Source organism: Rhinoderma darwinii, chromosome 7 (assembly GCF_050947455.1).
Source record: "Rhinoderma darwinii isolate aRhiDar2 chromosome 7, aRhiDar2.hap1, whole genome shotgun sequence".
Taxonomy (NCBI): Eukaryota; Metazoa; Chordata; class Amphibia; order Anura; family Rhinodermatidae; genus Rhinoderma; species Rhinoderma darwinii.
The window spans coordinates 26,486,185-26,511,950 of NC_134693.1; the positions used below are offsets into that span (position 1 = coordinate 26,486,185).

Genomic DNA, 25,766 nt, shown 5'->3' on the forward strand with positions numbered 1-25,766 from the left:
TCACCGGGAGGAATAGAGACAGCGCCGCTGCTGCTGTCTCTATTCCTTTACACAGCGTTCATTGAGCGCTGTGTAAAAGAGATCAGAGAAGACAGAAGCAGCGAAAGCTGCTCCTATCTTCTCCTCAGGGTCCCCGGCAGTCACTGACAGCCGGAGACCCGACATTCAGCTGCCCGATCGCGCGGGCAACAAGTTAAAACCCGAGCCGTAGAAAGTCTATGGCTCGGGTTTTAAGGACCCGTCCCTGACCGCTGGCCGTAAAAATACAGCCAGCGGTCAGGAACCAGTTGGGCAGGAGGATAAGCCTATACTGACCTCAGCGCCGGTGACCGCCCGCCCGGCTCTTCTCCCTCCTGCTGCTTTGGAGTAACAGAACAGCCGTCCGTCGCTGTTCTGTTACTCAATGGCGGCGGCCCGCACTTGTCAGGGAGGCGTGTCCTACCCCTTTCCCGGCCAATTCCCTGCTCCTCTTCATCTTCGGCACTTAGCAGCGCTAGCGCGCTGAATAGATTTTTGCAGATGATGTGCGGTTCGGGCTGCCATGGGCCCCCTGGGAGCCTCGGGCCCCGGGCGGCCGCCCGAAACGCCCATATGATAATCCGCCACTGAGTCCAGACTTCAGTCTACAGCATGAAGTGCATTGTTCGCAGTGGGCTACAGGTGGCACAAACACATCAGACTTGCTGCGGCAGTGGGACCCTTTTGAGGACTTCCATCCATATGGCAAGTTGTATACAAACCCCGACTTATAAAATGCCAGATCCACATCCGCAATGAGCAGATCTTGCTTCAACGCTGGGCTTCTCCCCTCCCCTTAGAGGCTCCTAGATATTTCTACAAAGCCCCTCACATCTGCCAGGGAAGGCAGGACATCCCCGTCCCACATCTGGGCTGGATCCTTGTTACTGGGAGGCTGCAAATAGAGGACAACTTGACATGGAATGAAGTGATTCTCTTTTCCTTCATCTCTGTCTCAGCAAGGTGAGGGGGAAGGGGGAGTGATGAGAACATGACAATAGTAAGGGGCGAGGGGGCTTGGACATGTAGGTGATGAGAAGGGAGTGAGAGAAAAATGATGACGGGGAGTGGGGAGTCTGAAGAAAAGGTGGGGAGACTAGAAAAAGACAAGAACTTGGAACCTAAAAACGAGGACTTTGGGATTTATAAGTGGTCCGATAAAACTAGATGAGCTAAGGAGAAGACTAAAATAATAGGATGCAGCAATGTAGATGAATGCCAACTTTTATATGCGTTGTGTTTGCATGCATGTTTATATATGTGGTGTACACCTAATGACTATAATGTGTGATTTACCATAACCTACCATATATCCATCTTCCCCTGTCTCACACTTATAGGGGTCCAGGATACTAATCTATGGGGGAGTTGTTTGCCAGGTTCCTCACACTGGAGTGCTGGTAGACCGCCTCGGGCTCTCAGGGCATACTGGGAGTTGTAGTTTTGCACCAGCTAGAGACTACTCTTCTATTAGAAAAGGAGGCATTTATTGTCTTTTATCAGATGTAGAATATATTTCTCTGTAAGACAGATGTAGCAGAGCTGAGTTTGTTATGTGACACAAGTCATGTGTTATCTGTAATTTTACCTTGGACTGCATTGTCTTCTTTATTTAGTGAATTACCATGGTGCATTAACAATACTACTACTACTACTACTACAACGACGACGACTACGACTACTACTACTATAACTACTACTACTATATCTGTATAAGTAATACTTGTTACTTTTTTCTTATTGTATCTGCAATTACCATATAATAGGAAATTTTTGCTGCATTTGCCTGACAAGTATCAGTGAGCTCTACTGAAGACGAATTTCATGGCAGCTGTAGATCATGTTAGATATTCTAGTCTGCGGCATGTGTCGGAATGATTAAGATCGCTGCTGTTCTCAGGAGACAGGGGCATTACCAGATGTAATCAAACTAAGTCTTCTCTGATGATTGGCCAAGACTTTTACATATGAGCCTGAAAAAAAAACAAAATAATAATTCTGCGTAATATACTGTAATATAAACTTGTGACTTGACTGAAGATTGTCAGTTAGACTAGCGCTATGTTTTTGCGATGCTAGACCCAGCCCAGAAGTTTTTCGGTGGAAGATTATGTGATAATGCCGAGAGGGATAAACTATCATTACTTTTGGGTTTTAAAGTGAATGTCCACCAATGAACACCATTTGATTTGTTTTTTTTAAAGGGTAACTAAACGTTCAACAAACTTCCGACATGTCATAGTGACATGTCAGAAGTTTTGATTGGTGGGGGTCCGAGCAGAGGGGAAAAATTAAAGCGGAAAAATAAAACTTGACATTTGGTGCCCGACGATTACATTTCCAGAATGTTGCTTTCAGCCAGAACGCAGTCATAGGTAGGCTTAAAGTTGTCCCCCATCCTTATCTAGTGGTGTTAGCGGTGCAGGAGAGGGGCAATATTTGTGACAGACTCCCTTTAAGAGCTCACTTGCATTGGGCTCTGAGATTGCACTATGCACGCCTGATAGCCCAGGTCTGGTTTATTGTAGGTACATTATTTTAACTTTGTTCTAAGACTGGCTGGAGTTACTTATTTATTGAAGGAACAAAGTAATTGTTTCTAAAGGAACTAAAGTACAACCAGTTGTGCATGGGTCATACATATTATCCAAATTTAAAACATAGTGATTTATTTCTCATAGAGATATTCCTTTAGATGCAGAGTTAAAACTTAACAGGGTGCAGCTTCCTATCCTCCGTTACAGCAGGAAGTGCAGCTCTGAAGCCAATTCTGTGGCTTTAACCAGTGATGTAAATGACACCATGAGATCAGCACAGGAAAGAAAAGAAAATGAGGAAGAGCGCAGAATAGGAGTGCGGAGGTATGGGCACTTTGGCTGCCAGTACCCCAACAGGAATTGTTAACTATGTGACACTACTAGGAGGTCAATATGTGTGGGCACTCCTTATTCAAATTATATGCATTGTATAATTGGTGTGGTCATGTATTTATGAAAACTTTACATGTGTTGCATCTACTCTTAGCATGAAGCAATTTCTTAAAGCAATACTACAGCTCTATAGCTACGCCTATTGAAGGGCCTGTGGGGGGGCTGCATGACTCAAAGAACACCAAAAAGAGAATTCCTATGTCCTATTCCTATGGTGGTGCACCACAACCCCTTTGGGCTCTGTACTAGGCATAACGCAGTGTATTTGTTTTGCCCGGCGTGGAGGGTAACTAATCGTGACATGTCAGAAGTTTTGATTGCTGGGGTTTCGAGTACTGAGACCCCCACCAATCGCAAAAAAACAAAGCGGCAGAAGTTCTCGTGTGAGCGCTGAGCCGCTTCGTTTCTTTGATGTATCGGAGGACGGGCTCATAGACTTCCTATTGAGCCCGTACTCCGATACATTGATTTCCGGAAAAAGCCAAACAGAAACTAAGCGGCTGAATGCTCACACGAGTGCTTCTGACGCTTCATTTTAGCGATTGGTGGGGGTCTCAGTGCTCGGATCCCCACCAATCAATATTTCTGACATGTCACTTTGACATGTCAGAAATTTGTCTAACGTTTATTTACCCTTCTAAGAGCTGACAACGATGATTTGATATATATTAATAGGCTCAGAAAGCCTGGGGAATAGTACAAAGGTTATAAATTATAACCCATCACTTTCCGAACATAATTCATTTTAAAAGTTCTTTGTATCTATAACAGTTAATTCCTTGATTGAAATTCACCAGGGCATCCTGCCACTCAGATACATGTATTGAAGATAATATTGGTACTGTATAATGCTGCACTGTGCATTTTTGGAAGGAAGGAAAATTACTGAGCTCTATTTATACATGTTATCCCATCGTTTACAATCCATCAGCCATATGGTTTTAGTATCCTCTAGCTCAAGTGAAGTTTGTGTGATTAACTTGTTCCATAAATACAAGTTGTTAAATAAAATCTCAACATGAAACCCTGTGTACAATACATGCCGAAATGACCATAGATTTTAATAATGGACAAACTGGGGTCACTCAATTGGTGAAATTGAAAGATAATAAACAGATGAATATATTAAAATTAAAATCACCATTTTATCCTTTTACAAAATGTTACGAATTAAAAAACGATCCAGTCTCATTATGTGTTCTTAAGGGGTTGTTTAGTTTAGAAACCCCATTTTCATATACCCCAAGCGGACATTTTGAGTCCCTCATTCGTAACTTCCATCAATTGGGCAGAGCGTAGAGTGGATACAAAGAGCGTCTCTCTCTGGAGGACTCGGTGTTAAAAGGATAAAGAGAAAGAGAGGAAGCCTCCAGCTCACCTTGTATACAGACTTGCACTGTTGTTCGCGCTCGGGTCCTCGTGTCGGCACACGATCAGGAAGTTGAAGCAGAGAAGAGAAATTAGATCCAGCGCTGATGTAAGTAAAAAGGAAACTTTTTCCAAGTTTCATGAGTAAGGACGCAGGAAGCGTCTGAAACGCGTAGGCTATTCATACCATTGAACCTCCCTCTGCACTTAGGATATTATCCTGACGATTTTGTTTTTTAATAACTTAATAAAACTTGGAAAAAGTTTCCTTTTTACTTACATCAGCGCTGGATCTAATTTCTCTTCTCTGTTAAAAGGATAGCCTATTGATTTCAATGTGCACCATGTATTGCGTTATTTGACCTGTGGTGGCGCTGTAGGGGAATTGAACACTTGATGACACAGATCATAGCTGATCACTGGGAGTCCTAAGTCTTTTATAAAGTGGAAACCTCTTTAAGGGTATGTGCACACGATGAGAGGCTTTTACGGCTGAAATGACAGACTGTTTTCAGGAGAAAACAGCTGCCTCGTTTCAGCCGTAATTCCTCCTCCTCGCATTTTGCGAGGCTTCTCTGACAGCCGTAAATTTTGAGCTGTGCTTCATTGAGTTCAATGAAGAACGGCTCAAATTACGTCTGAAAGAAGTGTCCTGCACTTCTTTTGACGAGGCTGTATTTTTACGCGTCGTCGTTTGACAGCTGTCAAACGAAGAAGCGTAATTGACAGGTCGTCTGCACAGTACGTCGGCAAACCCATTCAAATGAATGGGCAGATGTTTACCGTCGTATTGTAGCCCTATTTTCAGACGTAAAACGAGGCATAATACGCCTCGTTTACGTCTGAAAATAGGTCGTGTGAACACAGCCTCAGTGTTGTGAATGGTTTTTCTAAGAGATCTTGTACTTTGTAGAAGATTTCATGTTGAGGGAACCAGTTTATTGAAGTTATATAAATTGTTGGTTGGAATTGAGGGCAAGCAAAAGAAATTGGCCTGTATAGGTCAAGGAGGAAGGAATGTAGAAGCAGCTAAGTGTAAAGAAATCATGATTACACCTTCTGTAAAGCCATGGTGGTTTGTTTTCCTCACCATAAGTAAATACTTTGCAGTATTGTCCCCCACAACCCCTAACCACTGAGTCCCTGTGACAACCCATACATTTCTACTAGTAAGCCAATGCTGGAAAACACCTCAAGGTAGATTCAGAATAATCTTAAAACAATGATAGATTTATGGTTAGGACTTCAAAGGAAGCTCTGGTTTTAATTATCTTTACATGCCATTGAGGCAATGTGCGCTGGGATCGCCATCAATCACCAGAGGTGCTCTACTGACCACAATGCACGCTTACTTTGAGCTCCAGCTGTTACCATATTGCTAAATCTTAGTCCAAAAAAGTACCATAGAGCTCCATGGAATTATAATGAAAATAAACAGGAATGATGTTTCAGAAGTTAGCACTGGATCTTCACTTTATACCCATATGAAGTTATGCCATATACTGTAGAGTTTGGTCAGCATAGCATGGTCGCAAGCAGACCCCAATTGCCTTCTTTGGGAAAATAAAGTTCTTCACCCGTAGCCATAACTGAGTCATCTCTGAGCCAAAGCCAAGTTGGACCTCATGCAAAAAAATTAGTGCAGACAGTCTTGAAAAAATCCAATATGGCCAATCCTCTTTTGTCCTACTCAAAGGGTACTCCACAGTCTACATAAAGTAGAGGACGCTCAACAGAAAAATTTAAAATAATGCTTCCAATTTGTGCCATCGCACTCAACCATCGGAAGAAAGGAAGACCTTCCCACTCCATGTAGAAGAGGAGGCCAACATGACCCTCTGGCCTGTACAGAGTCACTGTGTTCATAGAAAAGGGAGATAGGGTGAGCCTTAGCTGGGCTTCCTCTCGTTTGGCTCCAGAGTTGTTGCATGACTAATGTAGGTCCGTGTTATTTATATGGGTGGCTCTGGAGCAAACGACAAGGAGCTGAGGTGGAAAAGTAATATATAAGCCTGCTAGCAGCTATCTCTGACAGTAATAGCTTGTAATGTGAGCTTTATACGCAATTTATTCCAGGGAGACTTTGGATTAGTTGATATTTGGACTTCCTGTTGATAAAACTCCATCAAATTTTCGCCATTATTTAATATACTTGAAAGAGTTGGAAGGCTGCAGTGTACACAGGTTCTTGCTGTGATTTCTCCATGCACGCTGGGAACATTGCTGTCCATTTTCTTACAGACCTCATTAGCTTGTCTGTTGTTTTCTCCTCTGTCATTGGGATTACAGTGCAGTCACACAAATATGCAGAAATTCGCCTGGTTTTGTATATTTTCCATAGCAGAAAGAGGCCCCAGTATGATGTGGAAGCCACAAGCAGCCGCTCACATACTGAGACTGTCGAACGGAGGAGAAATACAAAGTATTGTGCGTGGTTCTGGCCAACTTTTTCCTTTCTCTTTGTTACGTGAACTTTTGCCAAGAACCTTGGATCTGATGATTAGTGAGACAGCTGGAAATATTCGGTATAAGCCTCAGTGATATCAGGGTTACAGACAAGTGGATAGACAGACTGCATCTGTGACTGAGAGGTGCAGAGGTTTTACGTTTCTGCAGACCCTTTGGCATCAAGTAGGTTAATTATGGGCATTATGTTAATGTAAATCATATTCCTGGTATAGAGTCAAAACTTGGAACTCCTGGGCCCAATGCAAAATCTGTAACTGGGCCTCCACCTACCATGTGTCTTCCTCTGAGATAAAAGAACAGGTACAAGAGCCCTGGTGCGACTCCTACCTCTGCACCCCTGAAGTTACCGCGCTCTAATAACTGTCTGAGACCTATCACCAGAATATAGTTCTACATTTGGATAGTTCATTATCTCAATATGTGTCACTTTAATGGTGTGTCCTTGGTCTTGAAATCTTTTGCAAGTTCTCTTCTTTGCATACTTGATATATTTAAGCTCCTTAGTCAACATTTGTTTGTTTTTGGGGTTTTTTCAAAAATACTCAAAAGAAAGTAAAATTATTAGCCAAATTGCAATATACAGTGTATAGGGTACACGATGTGCAAATAGACTTATTGATTCATATATTACACAAGTGAAAGATTTTGCGATGTCTTTGGCTTTAGAGGTCACATGTTGCCAACGCAGACAATTTTTTTTTCCATTTTCATCCATAATGAATTAAAAAAAACTTCACAACCCAATATGGAATCTTGTTTTTGTGTGCCTATACATAGGTTACGTAAGTTCTCATACGCATATTTTGTGTTACGGCTCCAGACAAGTTCCATACGACTCCATATGCCTCTGATTTCATATGGAGGCATACCGATTTTTCTTCTGTCAAATTCATACAGAATATGCTAGTCAAAAAATGTGCCATGTTCCAATGGATACCCTATCACGGAGATATTCTCCTCTAGAAGCATTGATTCTTGTAGGGAACACCTCCATAATATGATGCCATACAAAGGCACCATAAGCCGACACATGGGGGGCCTAAGGCTTGTGTGCCACCATACAGCTCCATGAACATGGCTCTTCCATGTCAATAGGTACTATTACATGGGCCGTGTAAGTGAGCGCCGATCAATGAGACAGCTCGTTGATCGAAGCTTCTTTGCTCCTATCACACGGAGCAATGATTAGATATGTATAGGGACGAGTGCTCGTTACTACGATCGTTCGTCCCTATACATTTTTATCATGTCAGCGCACATCTCCCTGATTACACAGGGAGATGCCGACAACGATGATTTTTAATTCTGCTTAAAGAGCAGATAAGCCGATGAACGAGCGTTTTCTCGTTTATCGGCTGATCGTTCCCCTTATTACACAGGGCAATGATCGGGAACGAGCGCTCATATGAATGCTCCTTTGCCCGATCATTTAACCGTGTAGTAGGGCCTTAAGGCCTTAATCCCATGGAATATAAAATCTATCGAAAAATATGCAAAAAGAACCTTTGTTATATGTTCATCAATGTATTACGCATCCAATTTACCCTTAAAGGGGATTTCCACTCTGAATAACCACAGCTATATTATAGGTCTTCCTGAGAAAAACGAATTGTGGGAAATCTTGCAATCAGCTGTGATTGTGGGTGGAATCACAATGACTCGTGTGCCCTAAGGTACGCATGAAAATAGTGGAACTCCAAGCATCTAAAATAATTCATGAAGTTATAATATTTACCTCACAATATTTACTTCAAAATCAACCCAATTAAAGCTTAAAAAAAATAACAAAACCTAAAACTAACTTTGTGCTCCATTTCCTGCAGTGCGATGCGTCCCTGTACTTTGGCTTTTCTCTTTACGCTCCTGTTGATCTCGTCACATGGAGTACGAGGACAAGAGGAGGAGGAGGAAGAAGAAGAAGAAGAAGAAGAAGAAGAAGAAGAGGATGATGAACGCTTAGTCTTGGTGACGTCTGCACACTTTGAGTGTCCTAAGGACTGTACCTGCACTCAAGAAGGGGTAGTGAACTGTGCTGGAGTAGATCTGAAGGAGTTTCCTGTTGACCTTCCTGAAAACACAAATCACCTATCTTTGCAGGTCTGCACTAACATTTTGTGTGTCCTATATACTTTTCTTTACATGTTTTTCTTTACATAGGTTGAAAAAGATGCAGCTCCATCAAGTTCAACATTTCTCTATCAATTACACGTCATTTATTGCTTGATTAATTATAACCTCCAATGACATTCATAAGTAAATAAACACCTAGCCCTTTTTTAAATGCTGACATAGTATCTGCTATCACTACCTCTTGGAGCAGGGCATTCCATAGCTTAACCACTCTAACTGTAAAGAACCCTTTCCTATATTGATGTCTGAAACGTCTTTCTTCCACACACAATGACTGTCCCCTGGTCCTTTGTAGAGTCCTTGGATAAAACTGATTATGTGCTGGTTCTTGATATTGACCACACATATACTTATACATGTTAATAAGATCACCTCTTAGGCCCCATGCACACGACCGTAAAAAAAACTACGGATGGGTGTCCGTGCCGTGGAAATGTTCCGGGAATTATGGAACATGTCCGTTCTTTTGCATTTTGCGGGCCGTGCTCCCATACTTTGTATGTGAGCACGGCCCGAAAATGCGGCTGTCAGTCGCGGGCCGTGATTGCGGGCACGGTTGTGTGCATGGGGCCTTAGACGTCAATTTCACTAGCCTTTCATTGGAAGTGACACCTCCTATCCCATTTAATAATGTAGTTGCCCCCCCTTTGAACATTTTCCAGTTCTCCTATATCCTCTTTACAATTTGGAGCGCAAAACTGAATTCCATATTTAAGATGTGGCCTTACAAGGGATTTATAGAGGGGTAATATTACATTTGAATTACAGATTTTTATCTTTATTTTTATACCCCCCTCAAATTCTATTTGCTTTTGCAGCTGCTGCTTGACACTGAGTACTGCTGCTTAGGTTATTCGTAACCAGAATACCCAGGTCCTTATCTTGTTCTGATATCCCCAGCTCTAAAATAACTCTTTTAGGATCTTGAAAGAGAACTCAAAAACGCAACTTTTGAAGCTCATTTTGACAATGAACCGCCAGGTTCACAGACGGGTGATAGAGGTGTATTTAAAGGAAATGTATTACCTATATATTTTTTTCACAAATTAAACCAGATAGTGATCTAATCTGTTTTTAGTTTTTTATTTTAGATTGTTTTTATTTTTACTTTCTGTACATGATTATGCAGGTAGCCATTTTGCTTCAGCTATTGTTCACAGCATTAAATGGGTGTTCCAGCCATTAGCATTTTTTACCAAACCACTGACTTATTGAAAAATGCTAGAATGGTCGTGTCGGTCCGCTGGGACCCAGTCGATGAGATGGAAGGGAGCAGCCTCGGAATCTATGAGGCTGACGGAAATAGTCGAGTGCTGTTTATTCTTAGAGCGCTGTGCTACCTATTGCTTCCATTATATTCAAACATGGCACACTGTTCTCTCTACTTAATTTTGAAAACTTGCTAACTAAGCTCTGCTTGAAACACTATTAGGTGCTCATTAATAAATCATATTTCCATTGCCAAAATATTATGAGCAGACCATTCTTTTTGAATAATAGAATAACCGGATAGAAGAAATTCCTCCAGAAGATCTGATCCGACTTCATATTCTGGAAACCCTGAATTTACAGAACAATCGTCTTACATCAAGAGGTAAGAATAGTTACACATAGAACTAACTAGAGGCATATTTCCAGCTCCTGAATGCAAAATCTGTAATGGGGCCCCTACCTACCATATGCCATTTATATTACTGGTGGATGGGTCTGCATGGCAAACATGTGAAATAAAAGATTAACTTATGCACAGCTCATGGAATTCCTCTTCTCTTATTGTCCTTTTAGGACTCCCGGAGGATCTTTTTGAACGGCTAGAGAATCTTAATTATTTATACTTGGCAAATAATAGGGTAAGGCATCTTCTCTTATACTTAAAAGGGTTGTTCAGGCATGGACAACTGGCAACCTATCCACAGGTTTGATCGTGGGGGTCCGACACCCAGACCCTGCACCGATCAGCTGCTCCGGCTGCCTCAGGGCGCCGGCTGTTATGAAGGGTATGCAGTATTCAGAGCTGGAAGCAGATGGCTCCGACCACTGGATAGCGGCCGTGCTGCAGAAAACCAACTCTGCTCCTATTCACTTGAATAGGAGCAGTACTGCAGCTCGGCCGCTATTCCGTGACCAGAGCCATCTGCTTCTGGCATGGACATCCGGTGCCCGGAGGCAGCCGAAGCAGCTGATCGGTGCGGGGTCCAGGTGTTGGACCCCCACCGATCATATAATGATGACCTTTCCGGTGGATAGGTCATCAGTTGTCCATGCCTGGACAACCCCTTTAAGTTTCTTTTAATTTTACAATTAATGTATAGATCAAATATTCTTAAAAATGTGAGCAGCTTTGTAAATATATTGCATTACTTATCTTGTTCTGATTCAGAGTTACAACCTGTATGATAGTCCAGAGCTGCATTCACTATTATATTGGTTATTGCAAAGTCAACAGGTTAGTCTCCAGTAACTAAGGCTTCTTTTACACTAGCGTTAGTATACGTTTACCTCTCTTCCGTGAGAGAAATAGAGGATCGAAAGATTAAACGGAAAGCATCGGTTCCATTAGAATAACCATTGATTTCAATGGTAATTCTTTTGTTTCAGTTGCTTTCTGTTTGTCTCCGTTCGCTAGGTTTCCGTTTTTTTTGAACGGAAACAAAAGTTCTGTAGACTGCGCTTTTGTTTCTGTTAAAAAAACGGAAACCTAGCGAATGGAGACAAACGGAAAGCAACTGAAACAAAAAAATTACAGTTGAAGTCAATGGTTATTCTAACGGAACCGTTGCTTAACAATTAATCTTTCGATCCTCTCTTTGTCTGACGGAAGAGTGGTAAACCTATACTAGCGGAAGTGTGAACTTAGACTCAGCTGAGCTCCTATAATGCAGGGGAACAGTTTTTCCTACATCAGATGACTGTACAGTGCCTGCAGTAAAAATTGCGTTTTTCATAATGCAAATTACTAATTACTACAGCAAGCTCTGTGCAGATACTGAATCAGCGAGGAACGCTGAAAGAGTTCAGCTCTGAAGTCTTTAGAACTGTGAATGCAATTCTCGGTTATAGTATAGGCTCTGGAAAGTGAATGTTTCATAAAGTTACAACTTTTTTGTAGACAGATTTTATTTGTAAAATGGCATTCAATCATGATTGTGCTCTTTAAGGGTTATCTATAGCCAAAATAAAGAAAATGGGCTTACTATACTGGCCAGACCCTTAGCACAATAAAAACCTCTCTGCCATTTTCATGAAGTAGAGTGGATACTGTCACTAATAGTACATGAAGTAATTGTTATCAAAGTGTCTGGAAATTATATACTGGCTATACACATATATATCCTTCTAATAAGTGTGAGCAATTTCCTCTATTGAAGGGGTTGTCCCCCGACAACCCGTTTTTCATTTTTATTACCTGTCAATTAGACATTTTGGTAGATCACAGACCCGAGAAAGTTTTTTTTATGGGGTTTCTTTTTTCCAAGCTTCCTGGAAAGTGTTAGTAATAAGAACTAAATACTTTATAGAGGGAATGCTGCTTAACATGTCTTAGACCAAGAGACGCGAGGTATAAACTGGCTCTGAATTGACATTTGTAGTAAGTAAAAATGCTGGGCTGTCGTCCATGAGAGCTGGCTGGGTGTTCACTTTGTTGCATAGCTTTAACCCTGTGAAAATACTCTGTAAGTAGACAGTTCAGGACTGGCACCAGCAATGTTCTTGGAAGCTTAAAGAGGCTCTGTCACCAGATTTTGCAACCCCTATCTGCTATTGCAGCAGATAGGCGCTGCAATGTAGATTACAGTAACGTTTTTATTTTAAAAAAACGAGCATTTTTGGCCAAGTTATGACCATTTTTGTAGTTATGCAAATGAGGCTTGCAAAAGTCCAAGTGGGTGTGTTTAAAAGTACAAGTCCAAGTGGGTGTGTATTATGTGCGTACATCGGGGCGTTTTTAATACTTTCACTAGCACGGCGCTCTGATGAGAAGTAACATCCTCTTCTCTTCAGAACGCCCAGCTTGTGACAGTGCAGATCTGTGACGTCACTCACAGGTCCTGCATCGTGACGGCCACATCGGCACCAGAGGCTACAGTTGATTCTGCAGCAGCATCAGCGTTTGCAGGTAAGTCGATCTTACCTGCAAACGCTGATGCTGCTGCAGAATCAACTGTAGCCTCTGCTGCCGATGTGGCCGTCACGATGCAGGACCTGTGAGTGACGTCACAGATCTGCACTGTCACAAGCTGGGCGTTCTGAAGAGAAGAGGATGTTACTTCTCTTCACAGCGCCCAGCTAGTAAAAGTATTAAAAACGCCCCGATGTACGCACATAATACACGCCCACTTGGACTTTTACTTTTAAACACACCCACTTGGACTTTTGCAAGCCTCATTTGCATAATTACAAAAATGGTCATAACTTGGCCAAAAATGCTCGTTTTTTAAAAATAAAAACGTTACTGTAATCTACATTGCAGCGCCTATCTGCTGCAATAGCAGATAGGGGTTGCAAAATCTGGTGACAGAGCCTCTTTAAATGAAACAATGGGCAAATATCAGAATGTGATGGGCCAAAATCACTAGCGGTTTTGGAACTTCCATGCAGAAGGAATATTAACTTACTAACTTATTTGGGACATGGCTTTGTCCATGGTTATGTAGATTGCTTTCATATGTTCCCAACCAAGAGTCAGGCAAATAGTAAGCACAAGCATTGCGGTTCCACAAATTTTTTCCATCAGTAGAGCAAAACTAGCAGTAGAATGGAAAGATGTGGAGAGAGTAACAGAGTCAGTTTCCTCGATCCAGACCTCTATCAATTAGAATGAAAGCTACCACGAACGGGGTGCATTACATGGACAGCCCACTAATTTTTATGGGCACTGTGTAGTACATCATTTCCCCTGTGGTGGCACTGCAGGGAAATGGGACACTTTCTTCCAGATAACAGCCAATCGCAGGACTGTGATCAGCTTGTTGGAGAACCCTTCTAGCAAAGAAGCGCATATAAAAAGCATATTAAATCTCTATCTTGCAATGAGCTCTGCACCTATGTCAAAGCATTCCCAGAATCGGTGTGATTTCGTCACCAGACCTGAACTGATCTAGGTTTTATGTCTTTGGTGGGAAAGCCCGGGTAACACAAGTATGAATTTGAGCTTTAATATTTTGTTTGGTAAAGCAATTTCCCATTTGCAGATAGTTCTTCCATAGATGATAGACCAGCATGGAATATTATTTGGGTAGAACCAGTTGCATGCTAACCTGCTTGTGAATGCTAAGTGAGTTATATTGCTGCTGCTTGTTTGTAGTCTGTGCGTGGCATCGAATCCTCTAAATACACTTCCATGACATTTGGAGCTCCAGGTGTTCAGGTCCTTGCCAATTTTCTCATGGCCTCTGATCAACAATGTGAAGTTTTCCAAACTCCATTCCTACTACTCCCAAGGCCAGCTGTAAGTTTATATTACTGGCACAGAGAATCTCATGCATATCACAGAATATATCATAATTAAACTAATTATTATTAGCAAGCCAAATTTCCATAGATGTAGAAAACATTTTGTTGGTAACTTTCTTCTGGCTTAGTCAAAAAGAATCCAACAAGAATGGTTGTGTATGGGCATGGAGCAGACAATTTGTATTTATGGCGTCTGTCAACAAGCTCAATGACTGTTTATATTAACATCCAGCAGAACTGTGAATACAGCTCTGGATTATATTACTTGCTGTAACTCAGGACCAGTACAGGATAATATAAAGTAAATTACCGAGTTACTACATTTTTTATTATACACCATATAGGGGGGTCAGGACGAGGGTTAGGCGGAGTAGGCCGCCGTCTAGGGTGTGCAGTTTATGGGAAATATGGAGTTTGTATAATAAATAAGAATTTGTGGGGGCAATAAAATGAGTTAGTGTCCATCCGACAGCTATCATGCATTCTGAGACTGCTGACTTGGGTACCAAGAGACTTTGTCCTCTCCCTGGGAGTATCTATATATAAACTGCAAAATGATGCACAAAGGTAAACATACATGTTGAATTGTCTGCTTTCCTCTACATTCTCCTGTGCACATTAGATAGCTGTTGGTGAATTTCATTGTTTTTGGTGGGATTGACATATATGACCACAGCTAGCTGGAATTAAAGGCTGTGACAACCTTTGAATTTTTTTATTTTTTTTTATAAAAATGTTTATCAGTGTGATTGGTGCAACTTTCCATATACTTTTTATTAAAAATAATTTTTACTTTTTGAGATAAAGCTGCTTTGTATCCTGTAAACAGAGCAGCTGTATCTAGCGCTGAATCCTGTATCCGTCAGGTCCGCGGGACTGACGTGTTCAGTGGCAACAGGTCGAGACACGCAGGATCGAGCTGTTATCGATCACATCTAAGTTCATGATCGATCACAGGTGGATCCTGCGTGTCAGAGACACACAGGACCCGCTGTCACTGAACTCGTCAGTCCCGCGGACCTTACGGATTCAGGTCTCAGCGCACGATACAGTTGCTCTGTATACAGGATATAAAGCAGCTGTATTTAAAAAAGTAAAAATTATTTTTAATAAAAAGTATTTTGAAAGTTGTACAAAACACGCTGATCCTAGATTTTGTTCTTCTGGCTGATACCTGCTAAGTGGCATCCCTCACGCCTCCTAGCTTCATAATATGCACATTTTGCCAAGCCTAATGTTAATGTGGGCATCAGGGATGTTTAGAATGATGCCTGATGCTGCATATATTTCTGTGTGTGGCACTTGTAAGGTTTCGTGGCTTAGAGAGTGGAGCTGCTGAGGCCCAAGTCTGGGAGGTAATGCACTATGCAGAAATCTGGCAGTCTGCTGGTCCAGAGATCGAGGCCAGATAACATGTTGGGATGTGTTTCGCTGGCTCCATCAAACGTGTCTCTCTTCCAACCTGTATTTTGTTTGGCCAATAATAGGGCCCGGATTGAGTTCAAGATTAGCTGAGATGCGTCAGGGATTTGTCACTTACTTTACAGCTTGTAAGCACAGACAGTGTGAGGATTTGATTCCACTTTTAGCCTTTTAACTCAAATGGTGCTGAATAGATACTTATTGTCTTTTCTTGCACCAACACCAAAATTATAATAAAACGGCCAAAAGAGGACGTAATGCATTTTGTAGGAAATACTCGACATAAGATGAAATAGATACAAACATGGTACCTGGAGGAACACTTTTGAATTATTTTTGTCTACATCTAATTTGCATCTATCATTCTACTTAGTAATATTTGATGCACTTATATATAACATTATGAGTACATTGTGAGGCATACAGTTTTTCCTGTCAAATTCCGTATGTCACCATATAGACTCCATCAAGACAGCTCTTCCGTATGCATGACGTCCTAGGCTCTGTTTTCGTGAATTTTTTGCATTGTTTGCCATTTGGACCAGGAAAGTTAAAAATATCCATAGGCCCCCATGTTCCCGACATCTTTTGGCATTTCCCAGGCCGGTATGTTTCAGCTTACATTTTTTACAGTATAGGGAAGCGTAGTCTGCTGCGTTTTCCTTTACACGCATACAGTAACTAAACATATACCATGCGATATACATTTGTTTTTTTACCAATGGGACCCTATGGACAATGTATGCCACTGTATATAGTCGCTTAGGTCGGAGCCTTCCATTGGAGGTATATGTTGCAAAATACTTCTAATGTATACCTCTGATGGGAGGCAGAAACTATATGTGTGAACAAAGCCTTAAATAAATCTCTAAAGATAATTTGCCATTAACCAGTGAAACATTGGGTAAAGAGCAAATGTTCATAATGGATGTTCGCCGATAAGTGAAACTTGTTAGTTTATGGCCGCTTTTATTGTACATAAACCTGGCTTTTATGCTATATATTCATCTCTATGTTATTAAATATGTTCATTTAAGGGCTTACTTAAGACAATTGCTTCATATGTTATCAAACCTAAAAGATCCGTATCAAAGATGTAATTTGCAATAGCCGTGAGATCTATTCTACATGTTAAATAAGCAGGAAATCCATAGGGCAGTGAATATAAATATATTGCTAAACAATATAAAATACATTTATAAAGTGTAAGTTCACATTTAAATATCATTTTACTATATATATACAGATATAATCTACTTAGAAACTTTGCAAATACATTGCATTACTTATGCACTGATCTTACTTACAAAATGTATTGTAACCCTTTGTCATCCGAGCGTTCAGGGTTCTGATAATATCTACTGGAAGATGTCAACAAGCTTGTCGACAGACACACCTCTAACAGCTTATTTGAGCGCCTATAATGCAGGGCCCACTGTGTACTGTATTATGGCAGAGTGTTTGCTATATCAGATTACTGTGCAGTGCTTGGAGTAAAGATGACACTTGACAGAATTTAAATCACCGGACAAAGCTCTGTGCAGATACCGAACAAGCGAATAGTGCTGGGAGATTTGAGAAATAGAGCCTGCAGAATTATGAATTTATCTCTGAAGGGGCATAGATTATAATAAATGCTCATGATCTGCGGAAGATAAGTCAAGTAATGCATTTGCAAAGTTGCGAAACTTTTTATGGCTCTTATATCTATATATTAACTGTAAAATGGTGTTCAGTGGAGAAGCCATATGATACCGTAATATTTGGTAGTACTGTGAATGATGATGCCCTAACTTGTTCATTTGGTGTAATTTTTAGCTAACCCTGGCGCCAAGGTTCCTTCCGAACTCTCTTGTAAGTGCAGACTTTGCTGCCAATTATATAACTAGAATCTATGGAATGACGTTTGGACATAAGCCAAATCTACGGTAAGATCGAACAGACAGAACCATACATCCTTATGTATTAGAAATTAGACAGCTATATATATATATATATATATATATATATATATATATATATAGCTGACTATGCTAAAATAACGTAATTTACATAATTTAAGGTCCTTAGTTTTAATGGAAAGGTGGCTGGCTGCTCATGACTGGGAGTTATGGAAGCCTATGAGTTCTCTGAATTGTAGTTTACCATAACTCCAAATGGAAACTTGCAACTCCCACTTATCTCAGTGGAAAGGATTGTAGTTTAAAAGACCACCTTTCCACTAAAAACAGGCACCAGGATACACTTGTTCTTAGGATAAAGTGGGGATCAAGCTGTAGGACCCCCACCGGTTTACTTTCATGATATGTCTGATTGTCATGCCATAAAAGCCACGTATGGAACCGTCATTTAAGTTCATTTAGCTGGCTGGATGCTGCCCTGGGCTCTCTACTGTATTTCATATGAAAACATGTTCTTTATTAGCTTTGCTTACATAATATTGTTTTGTCCTCCTTCCAATTTTCCATTGAAATATTAACTCTTTCACAGAGTAACCTGTAGTGTAGGACACAGAGGGTATACAGTGGATATCTTCTGGTTGTATTCTGTGTGCTACTCTTGCACAATTAACTTCTGGCAACAAAAAAAATCCCAAACAGCGTCCTGTTCCATAACTGACCCAATATAAACATCCATGCACAGAATATGTATAGTCAGCCAACCACTAGCTTTGCCTTGAATGGTCCTCTTTTTTTAAAATTAATAACAGTTTTCTTAAATGCACTAAAAACATATGTTCATAATAAGAAACATTCCATTTTATATAAAAATAAGTAGCTGCTAATCCATTTTGCATTGTCAGCTAAAAAAAAGACAAAAATATTTACTTAAAGGAACCCCTACAAGAAAAACTGATCCACTGTGTTGTGCCTAGTGCAGGTCTGAGGGGGCGGGGCATGACTAATCTCTTTGGCTTTCTTTGCATTCTTGAGTTAAGCATCCATCCCCTTTTATAAGTGCTGCACTAGACAAAATCCCTTGGTGAAAACTACGGCCATAACTTAAGGTTCCTAGACCCTAATTCAAAATCTGTAACTGCCCCCTTCCCCCTAACTTCTGCAAAGTATAGTACTGGTATCCTTTTATGTGGCAGAAGAACAATTGGACCACCTCAGACACGAGTTCCTAGGTGTGACTGCAACCTCTGCACTTCGTATACTTACTCCTCTGAAAATGCACACAGTGATATCACTATATAGGGATAATAAACACAGCGATGACACAGTACAGGGATAATAAACATAGTAATGTCACAATACAAGGACAATAAATGCAGTGATGTCATAGTACAGGCATACCTCCCAACTGTCCCGGATTCAGTGGGACAGTCCAAGACTTTGGGCAGTGTCCTGCTGTCCCGGGCGGCCGGTGGTATGTCCCGGGTTCCCGGTGTCAACTGTATCTGCGTCCTCAGGACGCAGATACAGTTGAACCCAATGCTGAAACAGGGAATAGTCATCTCCCTGCTTTAGCATTAGTACAGAGGACTCCCTGGGCACAGCGCTACTTGAAGCACTGAGCCCGGGGAAGCCCATGATGTCACTGTCCATATATGGACAGTGACGTCAGTAGCTCTTCCTGGAGCGGAATCCCCTGCCAAAATGATGTCACAGTATAGGAATTATGTGCACAGTGATGTCACAGAATAGGGACAATATACATAGTCATGTTACAGTTAATGACTAAGGACCCTAAGAACCACAGTGATGTCACAGTACAAGGACAATACACACAGCATCATAGCACAATGTTAATGCACATAATGATACAAGAAAATAGTGAGACTGCAGCACACGTTGTTTTAAAAGTATCAAAAAGTGTCAACAACTTTTATTTCACCATAACAGAGAGCAACGTTTCGACCCAAGTGTGGTTCTTTCTCACACTTCGGTCGAAACGTCGCTGTCTGTTATGGCGAAATAAAAGTTATTGACACTTTTTGATACTTTGGAAATGTGTGCTGCGGTCTCTCTATTTTCTTGTGTCTACTTTGGAGTTGGATTGGCTACGACTTGACACTGCCTGCACCGGTTGGGAACTTTTCCTGACATAACGATTTCCATTAGTGTTTCTTGGGACTGTGATGTGCTGCTGATCTCTTTTTCTGAATGAACATAATGATGTCATAGCATGGTAATAAAGTTGGGAGATATTGCACAGAGTTATATAATACCACAGGAATAATAAACAGTGATGTAACAGTAAAGATAATAAACACTGGTATTCCCTTATGTGGCAGAGAGGGCAGTTGGGCCCTTCAGGCAACAAGGCTCAAATGAGACTGTGACCTCTACACCCCCCTGTAGTTACACCCCCTGTAGTTACACCCCATGTAAAGAAAAAACATCCCAGCAATTATCCAAGTGGACCAAAAACATTCACGTAGCATAATCTGGTGTAGATAGAGCAGTGTGAATCCCCTGGAGGTTGGAAGCTAAAAAATAATATAGAGAATTAACATGAACTACAAACATAAAACAGTAGAAAGACTAACCTTGGAATTGTGGCAATTGATATAGCAGCACTGAGGATAATGGATGGTTTCTGTCATCAGATCTGTATATCTACACAACAATAAGTTGACGGACGCTGGCCTACCAGATAACGCGTTCAACCGCTCTGACAATGTAGAGATCCTTATATTGTCCAGCAACTTCCTGAAGCATGTGCCCAAGAACCTGCCTCCTGCAATGTATAAACTGCACCTGAAGGTATCAGAAATCATATGACATCTGTCTATAAATGCAAGACCTAGTATAACAAATGTTATAGATCAGGCATACTGTATAAGGAGAAAAATGTGAACCAAAGTACAGCGCTGCTAACCTCAATTGCAAATCCAGACAAGGAAGTAATTAATAGATGGAATTTATTGGGTTTTGAATAAATAATTAATTAAATAGGCTACGCGTTTTGACAGTGGACCAGCATCTTTATCAGGCCATATATTTGATATAAGCCAGGTCCCCCATGGTAAAAACGTTCCGTAACATTAATCTAGATGTACAACATACGTTTATGTGCATGTTTAGAACAAGAAAAATGTTTCCTAATGTGGTCCACCACAGAACCAAATTCTGAGTATAAAAATGTATCTCTCACAGAACAACAGGTTGGAGAAGATCCCAGTAGGAGCATTTAGCCAGCTCATAGGTTTGCGTGAGCTTTACCTGCAAAACAACTTACTTTCAAACGAAGGCATGAATAACGAGACATTTATGTAAGTTGATTTTTGTTTTGGATCCCGTCTGAAGAAAAAGTTATTGTTATTATAAGAAAATAACCCATCAATTCAGTAGGAAGAAGAACTTCCATATTAATATATTTTAGCTGAAAAAATTGGTGTCTCTACTCAGAGACGTAACTTCAAGTTCCTAGGCCCCAATGCAAAACCTGTAACAAGGCCCCCACCTACCATGTGCCATTTATAATTCTGGAGCCTTTGGGCCACCTCAGGCACCAAGACCAGAGTGCAACTGCTACCTCTTCGTACCGTATAGTTACCCTCTATCTCTACTAGTAGAAAGTAGCATATCAGCCTTGTTTGACCATTTTAATGTGTAGCTGTATATACTAGAAAAGTGGAAAGCGTATATGGATAGATTTGCTAATAACGTTTCTAGGCAAACCTTAAAAAGTGTTTTTTACCGGAGACATTTTAGAACATCTTAAAGATCCTTCCGTTTTACTCCACCCTGAGTCTATTATATGTCACTAATAAATGTCATAGGCCATTATTCTAAAAATGTTATTCTTGTCACTTTAGGAACTTAAACAGACTGGAGTACCTTGACCTTTCAAGCAATAACCTGACATACATTCCCAGTGGACTACCCCGCAACATTGTCATACTTCATCTGGAAAAAAATTCCATTAGGAATATCTCTGATGATGTTTTGACTCAGATAAGAAATCTGGAGTATCTTTTGCTCCATAACAACAAGCTGAGGGCTAGAGGGATTCACCCATCAGCCTTCCTTGGTTTAAAGAAGTTACATACTCTTCATATGTACAACAACTTGCTGGAGAAGGTACCTGCAGGGCTTCCACGCAGGGTGAAGACCCTTATGCTCCTTCACAATCAGATCACTGGTATTTCTAAGGATGATTTTGCCACTACTTATGTCCTTGAGGACTTGAACCTGAGATACAACAAGATTATGAGTAGTGCAGTACATAAAGACGCTTTCCGCAAACTGAGGCTCCTCAAGACCTTGGAGTTATCTGGTAACTTTTTGAGATCTGTACCACATGGACTCCCTAAAAATTTGGAAATTCTTAGACTAAATGATAATGAAATTAGCTCCATACCACAAGACACACTGGCTGGGATGTCGAAACTTAAAGAACTTTATATGAAAAACAATAAACTCAAGATCAGCTCCATCTACACCGGGGCCTGGGCAGAGCTTATTAGCCTTCAGGTGAGGTAGCTAAACCCTAGTAGAAGTTACTTTAGAACAGTTTCTGAAAGTATGCTTTACAAAAGAGTTGCGCCCTGTTGTGGTCTACGCTTAGCGTGTATGCCGGGAAAAGCTCTCAGCGTACACGTTAAGTGTACCAATAAGACTTCTTTAGCCCGACGGAGGCCAAAAGAGCATACTTTTGGCCTCCATTGGGCCGATAAAAGTTAATATACAGAAAGAAAAAGGTATGGAATAGCATAGTTGACTATTCCATTCCATAAAACTGTATACAGTAAAAAAATGACGTATACTCATTTTTGTACAATTGGACTCTATAGACTGTTTTGAGTCACTCTCATTCTGATTGCCAGGAAGTCCGTGTTGCTAAATGCCCCAACAATTAGATAAAGGGGAATGTTATGTAATTGTTTTTTTTCTATCCAAGTCACTTTAAGAAAACACAACATTACGGGGGAGCGGCAAACATAGAAGAGCAGGGGTCTGTTAGGAAAACACCTGTTCCCTTAAGGTTGCTATAGCAACCTTTCTAGCTTCTGGGCGGTTCTTCTTTTACCTTGAGCCTATCTCTGTTCTCCGTACTTCTGCCAATCAGCTGTGGTGTTGTATTTATACCTGCCTTTTCCCACCTGTCTTTGCTTGGGAATTTTCCTATCTCCTGGTTTCTGATCAAGCTCCTGACTGCACCTATACTTCTCTTTTCTGGACCTCGTGTATACTGACCACAGCTTGCCTCTTGTTAATCCTCTGCTTACCGATTCTGATTATCCGCTCCTGGCTGGTTTTGACCTTGACTTGTCTGATTACCTCTACTCCGTTTCTGCACTTTCAGTTAACCTATTGTCTGGTTTCCTGCTCAGGTTTGTCTGCATTGCACCTCTTATCCAAAACTAAACTCTGTTAAGACAACTTGGGTTCTAAGCAGCAAAGTCCATCCCACCCTGCAGTCGGCTCTGGCGAACACCTTAGAGTAGGCTTAGACACTGTCGATCAGAGTGGAGTGGCAGACTCCAGCAGCCTTGAGGTATCGCTCCACTTGCATTTCCATAACAGGGCCTTTATCAAAGAAAAAACAGGGTGCCAGGTTTTGCTACCTAGGACAAGGTCTGGTCAATGTTTTCCCCTTTACGCGCTTGATGCTTTGGCCAATTTACCACGCCTTTTTTTTCTAACTACACAGTTCTTTTGGAGAGGGGAGTCATGCACATGTTCTCTCCACTAAATAGTAAAGGAGATGGGACCAACCAAGGCTTAGCTCCCTTTTTCCAAAAGCCTCAGATTAGCCACATTGGCTCCCTCTTTGGAACAAACCTTATTGAAATCAATGGGAATCCATCGAGCACATCGATTTCAGTTATTGCTTTGTGTTCCACTATTGGAGCTCTGCAGATCTTGTATAAATCTCATGTGTCTAAATACTTGGTCAACAAGAAATCTTTCCTTTCCTTTCAATCGAAGAAAGGAACTGCAGCACTCAAGATAATCCAAAGAAGTGTATTTGATTTATTCACCAAGCATAGAAACACTTGCAACGTTTCAACCTCATGGGTTGAAACATTGCAAGTGTTTTTATGCTTGGTGAATAAATCAAATACACTTCTTTGGATTATCTTGAGTGCTGCAGTTCCTTTCTTCGATTGCATATTGATTGTCTCCCTTGGACCTGGGATTCTTTTCTGCGTGCACCACACATGTTTGGGGAGTTGTCCTTTCACACTGAGGATTTTTTTGTGGCTGTGCTCCTGTTTTCCTGAATATTTCCATTCCTTTCAGCTACTTGACTTGTCAGGAAACCTGCTGTCTTATGTCCCACCGGACCTTCCAGAGAATCTTGAATACCTGTATCTTCAGAATAACAAGATTTCTACCGTCCCTGACAGTGCCTTTCAGTCCACTCCTAACTTAAAGGGCATTTTCCTCAGGTAACACAATGTAATATCTTGAACGTAAATATATGTTATTAATCCTTTGGTTTCCCTAACAAAATTTTCTCCGGCAGGTTCAATACGCTAACTCCACAGTCAGTGAAAGAGTCTGCCTTCCAAGGACTGGAAAAGCTGCAGGTTTTAGACATTGAGAACAATCTAGCTTTCAAAGTCACCAAGAAGAAAAAGGACGAAGAAATAGAGAAAGAAGATTAAAACCAAAAATTATTTTGGTAGGTTTCAATATTAAATTTGATATTAGGAATTATTACAAATATTAAAAAATAATTGATGGAACCCTCCAGGTAACACTGGTACTCTGTGTTATGCCTAGTGCAGGGCCTGGAGGCGCAGTGCATGATTCAGGGATTTAAAGAGACTGTCAGTTCATGGCCAGTTTTCAGGCTCATAGCGAGGGAATGCAAGTGAGTAAAAAGTTAAAACTTAGAAATTCTAAATCAGCATTTAAAAAATAAATTTAAAAAATGATATTTACTGATTATTGTAGTTTAGGGGGATTTTCAGAGGCGACAAGAGTCCAGAACACCAAGGATAAAATCCTTGTGTCATGCAACGCCCCTTCAGTCCCTGACCTAGTTATAACACATTGTAACAGTATTGTCCGAGTGTTACTTTAATAGAAAGAGTCAATAGAAACTATGCATCAATCGAGAATTCCCGATATTTTTGTGATTAAGAACATGTGTCTTTTGACATATTTATTAAAACTGAAAAGTAGTCACCATCTGACTTACAACTTTCCTACTTTTAGGATCTGCCTTCTATGACCTCCTCTCGTCTAGCTTTGCTGAACATCTTGTATTCCTCTGGCAGTGAAAGAATGAAGAAGACCCTGATTTAATCACCATGAGACAAATATTCTCAATGGACCCTGCAAAAGCTGGCTTTTGTTATATTTTTCTATTTTTCTATTTTAGTTCAGGTTTATGGGTAAATTCTTAGATAAATTAAGCTTTAAAACGTGAGTCCATCCTAAATTATAGATTATATGGAGTATCTCTACCGACATTTTTTCATGGGATCATAAATGATATTAATTACTATTAAACCTGTATTTAAACCCTGAATAAAGAATGGAAGTGGAGACAGGACTGTGGAAGATAATTGGCCACACCCATATTTTTTAAAGGCTAAGTACACCTTCGAAATAATTATAATTTTTTTTAATAAAAATGTATATCAGTGTGTTTTGTGCAACTTTCTAAATTCTTTTTTCATTAAAAATTATTTTGACTTTTTGAGATACAGCTGCTTTGTATCCTGTATACAGAGCAGCTGTATCTAGTTCTGAAACCTGTATCCGTCAGGTCAGCAGCACTGACGGGTTCAGCGTCAGTGGGTCCTGCGAGTCTCTGACACGCAGGATCGATCTGTTACCGATCACATCTAAGTTCATAAACTAGGATCGAGAACAGTTGGATCCTGCATGTCAGAGACACCCGCAGGACCTGCTGATACTGAACCCGTCAGTGCCGCTGACCTGACGGATTCAGGTCTCAGCGCACGATGTAGCTGCTCTGTATACAGGATGCAAAGCCGCTGTATCTCAAAAAGTTAAAATATTATTTAATAAAAGTATTTAGAAAGTTGCACAACACACTGAT

The 25,766-nt window shown here is 40.8% G+C and overlaps 1 protein-coding gene across 1 annotated transcript; it reads left to right on the plus strand.

Moving 5' to 3' along the window:
• Nucleotides 1–653: 653 nt before the first annotated feature.
• Nucleotides 654–25,343, plus strand: PODN (podocan). Its single transcript, XM_075832139.1, has 11 exons — nucleotides 654–981; nucleotides 8,609–8,882; nucleotides 10,416–10,509; nucleotides 10,701–10,765; nucleotides 17,610–17,719; nucleotides 20,347–20,503; nucleotides 20,897–21,012; nucleotides 21,559–22,216; nucleotides 23,990–24,138; nucleotides 24,216–24,374; nucleotides 24,914–25,343. Exons 2-10 carry the CDS (start codon nucleotides 8,613–8,615, stop codon nucleotides 24,355–24,357), a joined length of 1,761 nt encoding a protein of 586 aa, XP_075688254.1. The 5' UTR covers nucleotides 654–981; nucleotides 8,609–8,612; the 3' UTR covers nucleotides 24,358–24,374; nucleotides 24,914–25,343.
• The last annotated feature ends 423 nt before the right edge of the window (nucleotides 25,344–25,766 follow it).